Raw genomic sequence first — 15278 nt, forward strand, 5'->3', positions numbered from 1 at the left:
CATGATTCAATTGAGGTTTTGCCTTTGGGGCAAGAATACCACCAAGGTGATGCGGTGCCCCTCTCAGTGCATCATATCAGAGGGTACCTGATGTCTGTGTGACTTATGACTAGTGACGTTGACCTTGATCACTTGGTAGAAGTTGTGTCTGCCAGGTGTCTTCAGCATAAATTTACTATTTTTCCCTTTGTAATTATGAGTGTGTTGAGGCGAGATAACTTTGAGATGATGCAAACATCCTGCTTCTCATACTATGATCTACTAGTTTTAGCCTCACTGGTGACACCTGCCTGCAAGAATTATTACTGTGGTGTTTGCCAAGTGGTGATTTTCCATTCCCATCATTTCTTCTACATTTATTAATTAGAATTCTACCATAAGGAAGAGCTCTTGCCTCCTCCACTTATTTACGTATCTGTTTATTTATTTATATCAGTATGGTCTCGTAAGAATTGATTTTATTCTATGTGTTATTACTATCATTATTTATTTGATATACAAATTGTCCCAAATTTGCCTCCTGGGAGCCCCTTCCTTTCTGGCAGCACAAGAGTATTCCGGGCTCATCTTGTACTTTCCCTGTCTAGTCTTGGAATCAGCCATTTCTCCAAAGAGCTCTGGTTTCTTTTACTGAAGACACCAAGACCCAGGCACTAGGTACTGGGGTGTCACTGCTTATAGACCCTCTCAGAGACAGAGCTAAGAAACATATTTCTGTACACTTACATCTTAGTGATGTGAGCGGTGGGATGGAAACATACATCCGGATGAGCTGATGAGCTCCAAGACTGACTAAGTCCACCAGTGTGCACCCGGACAAACTTCTCTTTTGAGCACGAAGTGCTATTTGGGCATTTTGCCAATTGGTTCTGATGTCTGTCTGCCATTGAGGACTGTTTGTGAGAACTGACTGCTATTTGGGCATTGTGCATATATATGAGAAATCCTTAGAGAGTGTCATACAGAGTGAAGTAAGCCAGAAAGGGAAGAGCAGATATCGTATAATAACGCATATATGTGGAACCTAGAAAAATGGTATAGATGATCTTAGTTGCAAAGCAGAAATAGAGACACAGACGTAGAGAACAAATGTATGGATACCAAGGGGGAAGGGGTGGGGTGGGAGGAATTGGGAGACTGGGATTGAAACATATACATTATTGGTACCATGTATAAAATAGACAACTGAGCGGAACGTGCTGTATAGCACAGGGGACTCACCTAGTGCCCTGTGGTAACCTAAATGGGAGGGAAGTCCAAAAGGGAGGGGATATCTGTATGTGTATAGCTGAATCGTTTTGCTGTACAGTAGAAACTAACACAGCGTTGTAAAGCAGCTATACTACAATAAAAATTAAAAAAAAAGAAAGCCTGAGTTCATAGTGATACCTCCATTTCCAGTCTAACATCAGACTTCAAAATTGGAAGGAACACAAAATTCCCTCTTTCTTGACTTGTAACTCCTTTCTCGAGCCGTGAGAAGCCCGTCTCTCACCATCCACAACATATTTACCTACTTGCTCAAAACTTAGTTTCGGAATTGCTAACCCAGATCCTCATGAGAAGAATATTTACTAACTAGAGCACAGATTTTGTGGATGGTTCTTTTTTTCCTCTCTCTTTTTAAATTGAGGTAAAATTCACATACCATAAAATTAACCGTTTTAAAGTGTGTGTACACTTCTTGTTGTTTTTCGTCTTATACTATGTAGTCAAAAGGCTTAGTTTCCAAGTTACTTAAGTTAGTTCCTCTGTGTAGTTATTTTATTCATTTGTAATACAGTTGGGTCCAACTGTTATTCTTGGTATTTCATTTTAGTTCAACCCACCTCCCGGTTGATCTTAACTATTTATTTGTGGGTTGTGTGAGGTATTCCCATGATTCTAAGAGTCAGAGTTATACAAAAAGACATGCTCAGAAAAGTTTCACTTCCTCCTCATCCCTGCTGTCCCACTCCCATTCCTCTCTTCTTTCTACCGCATTGACACCCACCCCCTGTAGGGAACCAATCTCATTAGCTTCTGGTCTATTCTTTAGATCTATGTATCTATATACCCACACATGCATATACACACACACACATACGTATGTGTGTATGTGTGTGTGTGTGTATATCTTTTTTTGCATCACAAGTGAACGGATACATAAGTGTTTTCTTATATCTTCTTCTTTCTTACATGAAAGGTAGCATCCTATAAATACCCTTGTGCGCTTTTTTTTTCCCTCACGTCATGCTATATCTTGCAAATCATCCCATGTCAGTTCCTGGAGACCTTCCTTATTCATTTGTAGAACTGCATAGCACTCCTTTGTGTGGATGTACTGCAGTTTATTCAACCACTCTCCCACGTACGGGCACTGAAGTTGTTTTCTGTATTTGCAATGACAAACAACGCTGCAATCAATAACTTCGACGTACTAATTTCGGTGAGAGGGGCTGGCACAGGATCTGAAAGCAGACGAGTCTGCTTCCAGAGCCGCTGATCCCTCTGCACTGCCACAGGCAGCTCAGGCCTGAGACGATGCCCTGCTCACCCTAGTGGGCTGGGGGTGCTCTCTCTCCTTGTCTGCTTCTACAAAGAGCTCCAATGGGCGGGCCACTGGTTGCTCAGCTTCCCTTTGCTGGCCTATTCCTCTAAGTTGCCTTCTTAGAGGGTCATTACATCTGCAAATCAGGGCCCTTAGCCTGGGTGTTGACCATCCTGCGCAGCCTGCAGATGCAACCATTTCTTAAAAATGACATGAAGAGCTGCAGACCGATCTGACTATACTTGTGTGCACGTGAGCTCAGCTGTGTCAATATATGTGAGCAACAGGCCTGAAGTGGGTAGGAAAGCCACATCACCACGCACAGGCAGTGAGCTGTGAGCTTTCAATGGGCCAAGAGGGATACTTGAACCTCTCGGATACTAAGCGCGGGTGGACTTCCCAAGGATCCCAAAGTTACCTGCTCAAGGAGGATTCCCTCCTGAGCCTGGTGGAGACCTAGGCTGTGGAGGTGAGTGTAGTGGCTGCCCGGCTGCCATTCATGGTCAACCCAGAGTCTGGAGAGCGGGAGGGAAGAAAAATGGCCCCAGTCAGACTGTCCGGCAGCCTGCGGCATCCTGGTGGTTCCTTTGGTCTGGAGAAGAGCTTTGGGGCAGAGATCAGCGTCCCTCCGGAGAGGCTGCAGCACTCACCTTGGCTGTGTGAGGAGCCCTTTCTGCCAGGAAACCCTCTGCTCTTGCCCTACATTTACCATTAAATATAGAATGCCCGTATGTGCCAGGCTCTTGAGAAACAGTGTATTATTTAAATAGGATAATAACCCTGCGAGGGTAAATCTTTTTCTCATCTTTTTATGAGTGAGGAAAGAGAGACTCAGAGAGGTTAAGCAGCTTGCCCAAGGTGACACAGGAACCAGCAGAGTCATGATTTGAAGCCAGGTCTGTCTGATTCCAGGGCTCTAGACCTTTTCAAAATGAATACAAATCCAACAAAGTATTTATTTTAGCTCTAGAGGAAACATTCAGCCTCATGCAATCACTTATAGGCAGAAGTTAGATGCTACAGGGGAGGACTAGGCAAGCAGGAGACCTAAAAATTGTCACTTTGAGCAAATCGCTTGAATCAGCTTCCTTGTTTGAAAAGTAGGACTTGCCCGCAGGGCTGTGGGGACGCCGAGCTGATAGCTGAAGATTGGAGTCAGTTCTCCTATGTCAGTTCCTTTGCCATGATGGTTATTAAATATTTTATATCACCTCTGGCTCCGCAGCTACTCCCCTTGGTTGTGGAGATCAAGTGAGACCCCAGTAAACCCCAAGAACCCTCTACACAGAGGTTAATTAGTAAGGTCAGGCACCCAGGGCTGGCTTCGTGGGCATCAACATACAGTCGTACGGGGCCTGCACTTAGGTTAACACTCTGCTGGCCCCATCTTGCAATTCTCAGTGACAGGAGGCCCCACGTTTTCATTTTGCAGGGGATCCCACAAATTATGCAGCCGGTCCTGCAGGCAAAAAGACAGTGGCTGGCAAAATGCAGAAAAAATAATGCCTCCAATCAGATTCCAGGGGGCTGAGAACTTGACTCACTTGCCTCTTGGCTGTTGAGGGGAAAGAGCTGTTCTCAAGGATGTGGCTGCGACTTGTATATGTTCAGCATGATGTCTTTGTCCGTTTGGGCTGCTATAACAATACCGCAGACTGGGTGGCTTATAAGCAGCAATTATTTCTCACAGTTCCGGTGGTCAGGAAGTCCAAAATCATGGGGCTGGCAGACACCGTGTCTGGAGAGAGCAAGCTTCTTGGTTCATAGCCAGGACCTTCTTGCCGTGTCCTCACATGGCGGAAGGAGTGAGGGAGCTGTCTGGGGTCTCTTTTATGAGGGCATTCATGAGGGCTCCACCCCCATGACCTCCAAATACCATCACATTGGGGGTTAAGATCTCAGCCTACGAATTTTTGCGGGGGACACAAAAAATCAGTCCAGAGCACATGGTGTATGAAGAGCACAAAAGAAAAAGGATTGAAGAACACAGCCATTATTCTCAGCAAGAATATTCGCTGAGCACGTGCTCTGTGCCTAGCCCTGTGCTGGTAGCTACGGGGAATACAAAGAGCTCTGTACCACTAGCATCTTCAGGGAGCTCCCAGCTGGATGGGAAGGGGGAGCACAGATCTCTCTGGAATACCCTTGAGGTTAGCCTCAAATGGGTGCGGGCCTGAGGTTCAGGGGTACAGAGGTAGGATTCAGAAAAGGCTTTCTGGGAGCTGGGCTGTCAGGAAAAGCTTTGGGTCAGGGTAGGACTCAGGGTCTTAAATGATGCCCAGGACTTAGTGGAGGAATGGAACCGCCCAAGCCCCAGCCCTGGTTATGGACGCATAACACACTCCTTCCTGGTGGGTCTGGCTTTTGAATCCATCACAATAGACTGGAGTTGGGGAGCATTGCAAGTTGGGTTCTCTGGAAGCAGACACTAAGAGTTCGGGGTATGTGTTTGTTTCCTGTGGCTGCTGTAACAAATGACTCCACAGTGAGGGCTTAAAAACAATAGAAATGTATCCTCTCCGAGTTCTGAAGGTAAGAAATCTAAGATCAGTTTCACTGGGCTAAAAAAGCAAGGTGTTGGGAAGGGTGGTCAATCCTCGCTTTCCAGACCAAGCCAGGAAGCAACTGTCTCAAAGACTCTCAGGCAGCCCAAGCCTGCCCTCCCAGAAGCAGTCAAAAGGGAACTCCCAACCGCACTGCAGTGTACCACCAAACAGGACTTTTCTTGGCTACTCTTTAAATGTGAGTGAAGGGACCAGAATTGGGCAGGACAGAGGCTGAAGGGGAAGGCAAGAGGAGCCTGGACTGGTAGCAGGAGTTCTGGAACCATCCCAGCAAGTCACTCTTCCTCCCTGGGCCTCAGTTTCCCCGTCTGCAGCGTGAAGCCTCTTAAGCCAGGCACTCTGACCTTAAAGGTGGTGATTCAGAGGTAGAAAAGAGGAAGCCGACTGAGAGGTCCCTGGGGGGTGGAGGGCTGGCAGGGAGGCTGGGCAAAGGTCCAAGGAAGCCCCACTAATGTTTGAGGGGCCCGGGCAGGAGTATACACGGAGACCCACATACCACGTGGCTAAACATTTTAAAGATATAAAGCAAACCGCTGAATAAAATCTATTCCGTTGGCTGACCTTGAAAAACTATTTTTAGAATGACCTGTAAGGCTAAGTTTGAATGAAAATTCTCAGACTACTTAGAGTCCTGCCCTGGAGGCCACGGTGTGGAGAGAGCTGGCCCTGGTCCCCGGCTGTGGCTACAATGAGAATCTTCTAACTCACAGACCTTGTGCTCCAGGGAGCGGAACTGGCTAAGTGCCCTGCGCTGTGCTTTGAAATCCATCTCTGCGGTTGGGCTGAGGCCATGCTTCCCACGGGCTGTTCCCTGCCACAGGAATATAAGGGCTCTCCATTCTTGCGAAGCTCCTCTGACGGCTGGCTTTGCCTCGAGGACACCCTGACGGTCTCGCTGAAGCTTCTTTCGGTTGTGCAGATGGCAGTCCGGGATGCCCCAACCTGATCTTCGTGCCCTCACTTGGGGGAGGGAGGGGTCAACCTACAGCCCGGCCTGATGGCTCTCCTCTTTTCCTCCCCCCGAGGCATCTTCCTTAATATTGATCCAATTCTTGCCCATTTAATCCTGTCTTGACACCTGGTTCTCCCAGGACCTGGACAAACACGTTGGCCCCCAGCCCAGCCCTCTTCTCTTTTTACCCCTGGCTCCTTCCCACACCATGAAGTGCCTTCTGTCCATGTGTCCCCTTGTCCTGCAGTCTCCTCACCCTGTGGCCATGCGGGGAGCGTAGCAGGAGGGCTAGGGCAGGGGTACAGTCTTCCCTCCGTGCCAGCCTTTTGACCTCCACGGCTCTGTCACATTTGCCCTGGCCGTGCATGCTTCTGGAACATTCTTTGTAACCAGCTGGGCTGGGGGGAGGGAGCACGTGTCCCTGGCCCTTCATATCTCTGTGTTTTTGCACTAACTCAAGAGTCTGGTGGAGAAGAGAGAAAAATGAGTCTCAAAGAGGTCGAGTGAGTGTCCACACCTGGTTCTTCCAATGCCCACCCTTAGGCTCTTCCACGATGACCCAGCCAGCGGGGGCAATCATGCCACCTGATGGCATGACTGCCCTCTGATGGTTGGCATGTTCCTTTCTCCCTGGGAAACAAAGGTTCCTTTCTCCCTGGGAAACAAAGGTACCTTTCTCCCAGCGTCTAAAAGGGAGCAGCTGCTTTCAACCGTGCAGCAAGCGAGCGGGCAGCGGAAGTTCCAAGGATGTGGTCCCCGGAGGCCAGCAAGGCTCCAGCCCCTCAGAACTTATCATTATACTTGCAGTCTGGGTAGCGGTAGGCAAATCTGGGGTCACAGGTTCTCAGGGGCCTCAAGATGTCCTTCAGCCGGCTGGCGGCTTGGAGGACCTCGGGGTCTGGCCGGGTTCCCTCCCCACAGCGAGCGAGCTCGGCGTCTATCTCCTCCTGCACCGGGGACGGGAACTTGGCCTGGAGAAGTGGGGGCAGCACCTGGCCACACACCAGCACCAGGCTCTGCTTCTCAGGGATGGTGTCGCAGGAGGGCAGCTCGGTCTGGCAGCCAGAGACCAGGCAGCTGAAGATGTCTTTATTCTCTCCTGCCCTGGAGGCCGCTTGGCTGCCTAAAAGAGACAAGGAAGACATCACACACCCTACAACCAGTTCTCCTTGCGGGGAGGCGTCACTAAGGAGAATTGCTGGGCAAAGTGGTTCAGACTCCTAGCATCTCCTGTCACCAGGATATTTAGGGCTCAGGGACACGATGGCACCCATTGAGACCCTGGGGGGAACTCTCTCGGCTACAATAAGGTGAGGCCTGGGACTTCTCTGGTGGTTCAGTGGTTAAGACTCTGCACTTCTACTGCAGGGGGCATGGATTTGATCCCTCATGGGGGAACTAAGAGCCTGCATGCCACGTGGCGTGCTCAAAAAATTAAATAAAAAGAAAAGATGAGGCCTGGGGATGGAAAATGCACTTCTTCCTACCAGAACTTGGGCTTCTAATTGTAAGGCTCTCATGCATATCGTGATTCTCCCATTATTATGACTGAATTAGGGAACTCAGGAAATTCCTAGGGCCGGTTTCATGTGCCCTCTTTAAATACAAAGTCGGGAGAAAGAACAGGTAATCCAGAATATGCCTTCAACGGATTGTAGTGGGACTGATATTCAGAGGTTCACATATCCCGAATATTCTGGAATCAGCCCCATTTCTTCTCATTTGATTCTTCTTAATAAAGGCAAATCAGGAAATGAGTAAGCGTGGTTTAATTGGTCTATCTTTGTAGGCCTTCTCATATAAACAAAATCATCAAAAACACTGTTCACTCATATACCTCATTCGGTGCCATGCTTTTCAATTTGAAAACTTTATAAAAAGCAAAGGTGTCGAAATGGATTGCGAAATGTACCACTGAATCAGCCAGATAGTTCAGATAAAGCATCTGATGAGAAAGGCTCTGAGGGGGAGATGGATCCAGGGGCTTGTATGTGTGTGAGCAGGGGCAGGGCAGGTCCCCGTGCCACACAGACCCAATGGGACAACGGCAGTGCCCTCAGAGGGTGAAGCTGGGGCCATAGCACAGTGCAAATTTCCTCCACCTGCACTGACAAGGTCAAGTCCAGTTCCCCTTTGGAGCTGGAGCAGAGACTTAAAATGGGGATAGGGACTCTCTCCCGTCCCAAACTTGGGCTGCTCTCACAGTGACACAAGGAGACTGGCGAGGCCCGGTAGTATGAGCCACACCCCATCCCCGGGCCCCGTCGTTACCCCTCCCTAGCGCCTGTCACCCTGGCTTCCCCTCTGACAGCTGCTCAGCCAGGCCCATGCTGGGTACCTTCCTGCCTGTCGATGACGCCCAGTGCGCTGGCATCCCGGATGAACAGATGCCCGTTGTTGAAGATGCCAAACATGTCCACATCCACGTGGGTGAAGTAGAAGAAGTAGTTCAAATCGTTGCTCCTCAGAGACTCCAGGACACCCAGGAGCTGGTAGGCCAGGTCGGCTGACTGGTCTGCGGGTGCACCATAGAATTCCTGCAGCGGGCTGGTGCTGGTGCTGACCAGAAATCTGCCACAGGAGCCCAGGTACTTGGGCAGTGGCCATCCCTCAGCGCCCGGGAAGATCTGCCAAGCGAGAGGAGGAGGCATTAGAGGATTAGAGAGAAAAACCTCCTGAGACAGTTCCCTCCCTCTCTCTCTCTCCCCCTCCCTCCCTCCCTCTTTCTCTCTCATTCTCTCTCTCTCTCTCCCCAAGAGCAGACAGAAAGATCAGCCTTACTCAGGTACCCAACGTCTCAAGACACGTCAGCAAAGCATCCTTTAACCTTGTTTATACCTCTTGGAACATGGCAATACCTTGCTCCCCCCGTCCCTCCCCCACCACTTTTTTATTCCATTGTTGATGGAGGGATTCAGAAAAGGGAGATCTTCTTTCCATATTGTAGATTGCATTTCAACAAAGTTGCCCCAAGCGAGGTAAGAGAATGCCGATGTCCTTGCTACAGTTTTAGAGGGTATTCAGGCTTCAGGGGAATGTGTTTATTTGAAGAGTTGCATAGTTGAAAAAATATGACTAGCATTTCACATTTCACAGATATCACGGCTTAGGAAGAGGCTATGGGGGAATAAAAAGAGGGTCAACTTAAGGCTGATTTAAAGAAAATATTAAAAAAAAATAACAGTGCAGGCAGTAGGTTCTGGGATAGGGCAAAAATTATGAAGGTGACCCTTGGGTGACTCAAGTTTTGGGAACTGCTGCACTAGCCCTGGGTGTGGCCCTGGGCGAATCTGCCTGGTTGGGGTAATTACACACTCACAGAGACTCCCCAACTGACTGGAACGTTCTAACAGCCTAACACTGGTCTAGGGAAGCACACACACAGCTCTTCCCAGTTTCCTCTGTCTCCTTGTAAGAGCTCCAGGAGTTTTGGATTAACATATATACACTACTATATATAAAATAGATAACCAACAAGGACCTACTGTATAGCACAGGGAACTCTACTCAATATTTTGTAATAACCTATAAGGGAGAAGGATCTGAAAAGAATATATATATATATATATATATATATATATATATATATATATATATATAACTGAATCACTTTGCTGTATACTTGAAACTAACACAATGTTGTAAATTAACTATATCTCAATTAAAAAAAAAAGAGTGGAGGGAATATCCTAGTTTTTTTTTTTGACTATTTATTGAGGCAGCTATATCCAGAATGGTGTTTCTTTATGGGAGAAATGACAGAAACTATAAATATTAACACTTTTTTTCCCCTCATTTTCCTTCTTAAAAAAACAGTCATCCCCCTTTCTGACGATTTTCTGTGGCCTTCTGCCATTTTAACCCACTCGCCATGTTGTGAAGAACCTTTTCTTGTTCCCACCCCCCCCACCGCCCACTGGGGCCTCTCCACTGTGTGCCATGGAGAAAGGCCCCCGGCCCCCTGGCGATGTCTAAATGTGCGGCCACGAGTCATCCCTGGGTTGGGGGCAGATCGACGCCATGCTCTTCCTGGGCGAAGCTCAAGGTGGATGGAGACTCCCAGCCCAGACCTCTCAGGAGCCAGGGCTGGAAGTAGCCAGGTCACCTGCCTTGGCCACCAAGTGTAGGACTATCAGAGAAGAAGGCCTCTGAGTGTGCAGGACAACCAGCAATTCCTTCTTCTCCTCTAGGATTTCAAATGCCAACGTTAGTAGCAGCTTTTAGCAGGAAGAGTGTGGACCCTGAAGTCAGACAGCTCTGGGTTTGGGTTCCATTGCTGACACTGACTAAGGGACTGTGGCCAAGTCACTTCACAACTCTGAGCTCCACTTACCTCATCTGGAAGAGGGGACAATAATAATATTCCTGTGGGGTTGTCGAGTTGTGAGCATTAAATGAGATAATGATGTAAAACATTTAACACAGTGCCTGGCACATAGGGTAGCTAGTGCTCAAGAAATGAGTTGTTATTATGTACTTAGCCATCATGCCTTTGGCCAATAATATCTAGTTAATATATTATATATAAAAATAATATGGGGCTTCCTTGGTGGCGCAGTGGTTGAGAGTCCGCCTGCTGATGCAGGGGACATGGGTTCGTGCCCCGGTCCGGGAGGATCCCACATGCCACGGAGCGGCTGGGCCTGTGAGCCATGGCTGCTGAGCCTGCATGTCCGGAGCCTGTGCTCCACAACGGGAGAGGCCACAACAGTGAGAGGCCCGCGTACCCCCCCAAAAAGGTAATTATATATTATATAATATCCCATAAATAATTTCAATAATATAAATAATTAGAATTAAATATATTATAAATAATTAGAACAAAATAATATAGTATAAATAATATTAAAATAATAATTATATTATAAATAATTATATTATAAATAAACATATAATAACTAATATAATTATTAATTAGAATTATTAAGATTAACACAATACTATAAATAATTAAAATATAATCTCGATATAATTATTATAGTTATTAAAGTCAATACAATATTATAAATAATTATAATATAATATAATTAATAACAATATGAATTATTATTAACTGTTGTGGGGCTTCCTCCTCCTCCACCCCCTCTTCTTCCTGCACCTTCTCCTCTGCCTCTTTCTCCTCCCTCTCTTCCTCTCCCGCCCCCTCTTATTTTTCTTCCTCCTTCTTCTCCTCCTCTCTCTTCCACCCTCCTTTTTCTGTTCCTCCCCCTCACTTCCTAGTTTCCTTTGTGCCCATTAAGTAAGCGTCCTGACTCTTGGGATTTGGGAGAAATGGGTGTGATGGGGCTCCGCAAGTTAGCTGACTTGTTAAGGGGCTGTCTCTACCACTGGACTGGAAGCTGCATGAAGGCAGGGGCCAGCATGCCTGCCTCATGGACCAGTGTTCCAGAGCATCCTTACCTATTTGACCATTCCCTTTTTGATGGACATTTAGGTTACTTCCATTTTTTTCTCCTTTCCAAGCACAGCAGCAGAGCACCTCTCCGGGTGGGTCATTCTTTGGTTATCTCCCCACCTCTTGAGCTTGCTCAACTCATATCGTACTGATCTTTTTTTTTTTTTTTTTGCGCTACACGGGCCTCTCACTGTTGTGGCCTCTCCCGTTGCATAGCACAGGCTCCGGACACGCAGGCTCAGAGGCCATGGCGCACGGGCCCAGCCGCTCCGTGGCATGTGGGATCCTCCCGGACCGGGGCATGAACCCGCGTCCCCTGCATCGGCAGGCGGACTCTCAACCACTGCGCCACCAGGGAAGCCCCTCGTACTGATCTTTGAGACACCTGGTCAAAGTCACCCTCCTCCACAAAGCCCTTCCGGGCTGCCTCTGGCCGTGAAAGTGGCCATTCCCCGCCGCCCCTCCTCCCCAGCTCCCACACCTCTTTCCTCTGCAGCAACCACAGCACTTCCCCACTGCAGAAGCCAACACATATTTACTAAATGCCACAAAGGTACTAACGTGGGCTGGTGGCCCCAAGGTGTGCAGTGATGGCAGAGACAGCTCAACCCAGGGCCTGCTCCCTCGGAGCTGGAAGTGAACCCGCTCCCTGGACGGGCTTTCCGGGGGGGTCCCTGCATACCTGTAGGAGGATGGGATGGGCGTTGACAGCTAGCGTGTAGAGGAGACGCAGCTTGTCGCGGTCCGTGAAGTGGTCCATGAAGATGCTGCCAGCGTCGGCCACCTCCGCATAGCGCCGGACCACGCGATCCAGGAGTCGCTGTGACGGGCAGCGCAAGAGGGGGCTGGGCAGGCCCTGCAGCAGGTGGGAGAGATTCCGGGAGGAGGAAAGTGTGCTGAGTGCTCGTGGGCGCCTGCAGCACCGGCACGGGCAGGCCCTGCTATTGGGGGAGATTGTGGGGTTGCGGGGGACCAAGTAGGCCCTGAGGGGGTCGGGGGGGGTTATGGAGCAAGTACCCCTGGGGGGCGTGGTGGGAGGGGCCTGAGCAGGCTATGTGAGGGGGGTCGAGAAGGGACCCAGCAGTCCTGGGGTCAGTGTAGGCGGGCACTGGGCAGGCAGTGCATCCCTAGCAAGCAGCTGGAGCCTTGGAGACCCTGTGTGTCTCCACCCGCATTTTGCAACTGAGGAACTGGAAGTCTGCAGAGTGTAGGTAAGTGTTGGAAGGGCTGGATTCAGGATTTGAACCTGATATGAACTGCATGTTTGCCCTCCCCCCACCCCACCACATTCATATGTTGAAACCCTAGTCCCCAATGTTATGGTATTAGGAGGTGGGGCCTTTGGGAGGTCACTTGGTCATGAGAGATTAAGTGAGTTCCCCAAGTCACACATACCTAGTATTTGTACTAAAACAGTACACCAGGTGAGAAGTAGGTAGGTGAAGCCAGGCAGGATCTGCATCCTTATCTTTACAGGGGTTGTAACCCTGTAGCTGGGTGAGCTCAGAGCACTCATTCATTCATTCACCCACCAACGTTTGCAGGGAGTCTACCAAGGACCAGACTGTATTTGAGGCACTGCAGAGGCAAAGGGGACCACAATCGACACTGCCCTCCCAGGCCTGTCGGGAGAGGGCGACCATCAAATGCCCAGCAGTTATGGCGTGGTGCAGAGGGAGCTATGACTGGTGTGAAGTCAGGGAGATATGGGAGCCCACAGGAGCAGGGCCACACCAGAACTTTTGGAGGCACTGGCACCTCCAAAATGCTTTGCCTTCAGGGGCGCCTTCCTCCATAAAAAATATTAAAAATGATATTTTACAACTGCATTGGTACAAAGACAAATACCTTAATATTATATATTCAAACATGTTCTTGGATCTAAAAGATTGATTTTTTCTTCTGATTTTAAAAGAAATCAAAACATATTTGTGGGCCCCTCAAAGGCTTCTTGGAAGACAGTGCAGTCTAAGCGGAGGCCTGAAGCAAGGGTAAAGTTAGCGTGCAAAGAGGGTGGGAGGGTATCTGTGCAGAGGGAACAAGCTGTACAAAAACCTTAGTGACGCATATGACTGCCCAGAATAAAGATTCCATTCTCAGCTTCCTTTGCAGCTAGGTGTGGTAATGTGACTAAGTGCTGGTCAATGAGATATAAGTACAAATTTCTGAGAAAGGTCCTTAAAGGGAGCGGGTGTATCCTTCTTTACTCCTTCTTCTTTCCTGACTGGAATGTGGAAGTGATGGCTGGTGCTTGGGCAGCCATCTTGGACCAGGGCATGCTAAGTGTTGTGGAGCAGAAAAATGATCCCTGGATCCCTGACAATCACAGAGCTACTATATCAGCCCTGGACAGCTATGTATCAGTTTTTTTTATGTAAAAGAAAAGTATATTTTGATCTTGTTTAAGCCACTGTTACTTGGATTTTTGGCACATGCAGCTGAACCTAATCCTAAATATCACAGAAGAAAAAAATGGAGACAGGAAGATCAGTTAAGAAGATGCCATGGTCCAGGTGTGAGATGAGAGAATGAAAAGATTTCAGGGTAGTAGAATCTATAAGTCTTGGTGATCGGCTGAATGGGGGAGGGGGGCCAAGGAAAAAGGAGGTGTCAGAGCTAATACCCAACATGATGGTGGACACCAGAGGTATCATTTGTGGAGGTGATTTTAAAACATGTTTACAAACTCTTTGACACTCCTCCCATTGAGGGTGGAGTCTAATTCCCCTCCCCTAGAGTATGGACTGGCTTTGGTGACTCTAGTGACTGGAATGCTTATGGGAGTGATGCTGTATGACTTCTGAGACTTGGCCATGAAAGGAGATACAGCTTCTACTTGGCTCTCTCTTGTACCCAGCCACCATGCTGTAAAGAAACCCAGGCTACACGGAGAGAAAGCAAGAGCCTTAGCTCTCACCCAGCTGAGTGCCTAGTTGACAGCCAACCTCCAACTTGCCAGACACATGACTCAGCCATTTTGGGAATGCGTCCTCCACTGCTGTATTGAACCACCCCAGCTGATGCCAGGTGGAGTCTCCGTGAGCCTTCCTACCAAGCCCTGCCCAAATTGAATATTTGTGAGCAAAACTGATGATTCCTGTTGTTTTAAGCCCCTGGTTTTGAAGTGGTTTGTTACTCAGCAATAAATAACTGGTGTATTTGCTGAGAAGGTTCTAGGCCATCTCTAGAACTATAGCCGGAAGAGGCTCTAAACCCATCTTGTACCCCAATCTCCCTTTATGGTGGAGGCAACTGCTTCCCAAGGTCCCACTCACAGAGTGGGGCTGCATCTACTCCTGTTTGGTTTGTGCTGGCCAAGTGCAAGCCCACAGTGATATTGGCCAATGGCAAACAGAATTAGGAAACCAAACATTTCCAATAAAATAATGATTCATTATTTTATTGGAAATACACACTTTCTGGGGATTGCCCATTGCTTTGGAGTTTCCAAATCACTACTCCCTTCTGTATACATAGGCAACAGGGCTAACTCACCATCTTCCAATGAAAGGCAAAAGGAAAACCAAACACTGGCCTTCTGTTGCCCCTCCCCCTCTCATGCCCGGTTTCCTCATCCTTGCATTTCCTGTCTGGTGCCATCCCTAGGGAACCAGCCAGTGGGTCAAGGTGTTCACAGTGTGGTGCAAGTGACCGGGCTTTTGCTCTGCTGCACTGTCCCCTCACAGGGGTCTTCAGTGCACGGTGGTAGTGAGAGCGATTGTCACGTTTCTCCACCTCAATCTCTAATAGTTTATAAAACAGTTCATGAAATTTAATGGGTACCTCATTGTGATGGTCAGTTTTATGTGTCAACTTGGCTAGGCTATGGTGCCCAGT

General features: G+C 48.4%; 1 protein-coding gene across 1 annotated transcript in view; it reads right to left on the reverse strand.

Annotated features, from left to right (window-relative positions):
* Positions 1 to 3466: 3466 nt before the first annotated feature.
* Positions 3467 to 15278, reverse strand: part of DIPK2B (divergent protein kinase domain 2B) — a 50722-nt gene continuing 38910 nt past the window's right edge. Inside the window, exons 3-5 of the mRNA XM_082610184.1 lie at positions 12124 to 12297; positions 8385 to 8673; positions 3467 to 7169 (exon numbers count right to left, since the gene is read on the reverse strand). Of these exons, the coding sequence (XP_082466310.1) occupies positions 6829 to 7169; positions 8385 to 8673; positions 12124 to 12297 (804 nt within the window). The 3' untranslated portion in view covers positions 3467 to 6828. The remainder of the gene's footprint in view (positions 7170 to 8384; positions 8674 to 12123; positions 12298 to 15278) is intronic.

Source organism: Mesoplodon mirus (assembly GCF_964341445.2).
Source record: "Mesoplodon mirus genome assembly, chromosome: X".
Lineage (NCBI taxonomy): Eukaryota > Metazoa > Chordata > Mammalia > Artiodactyla > Ziphiidae > Mesoplodon > Mesoplodon mirus.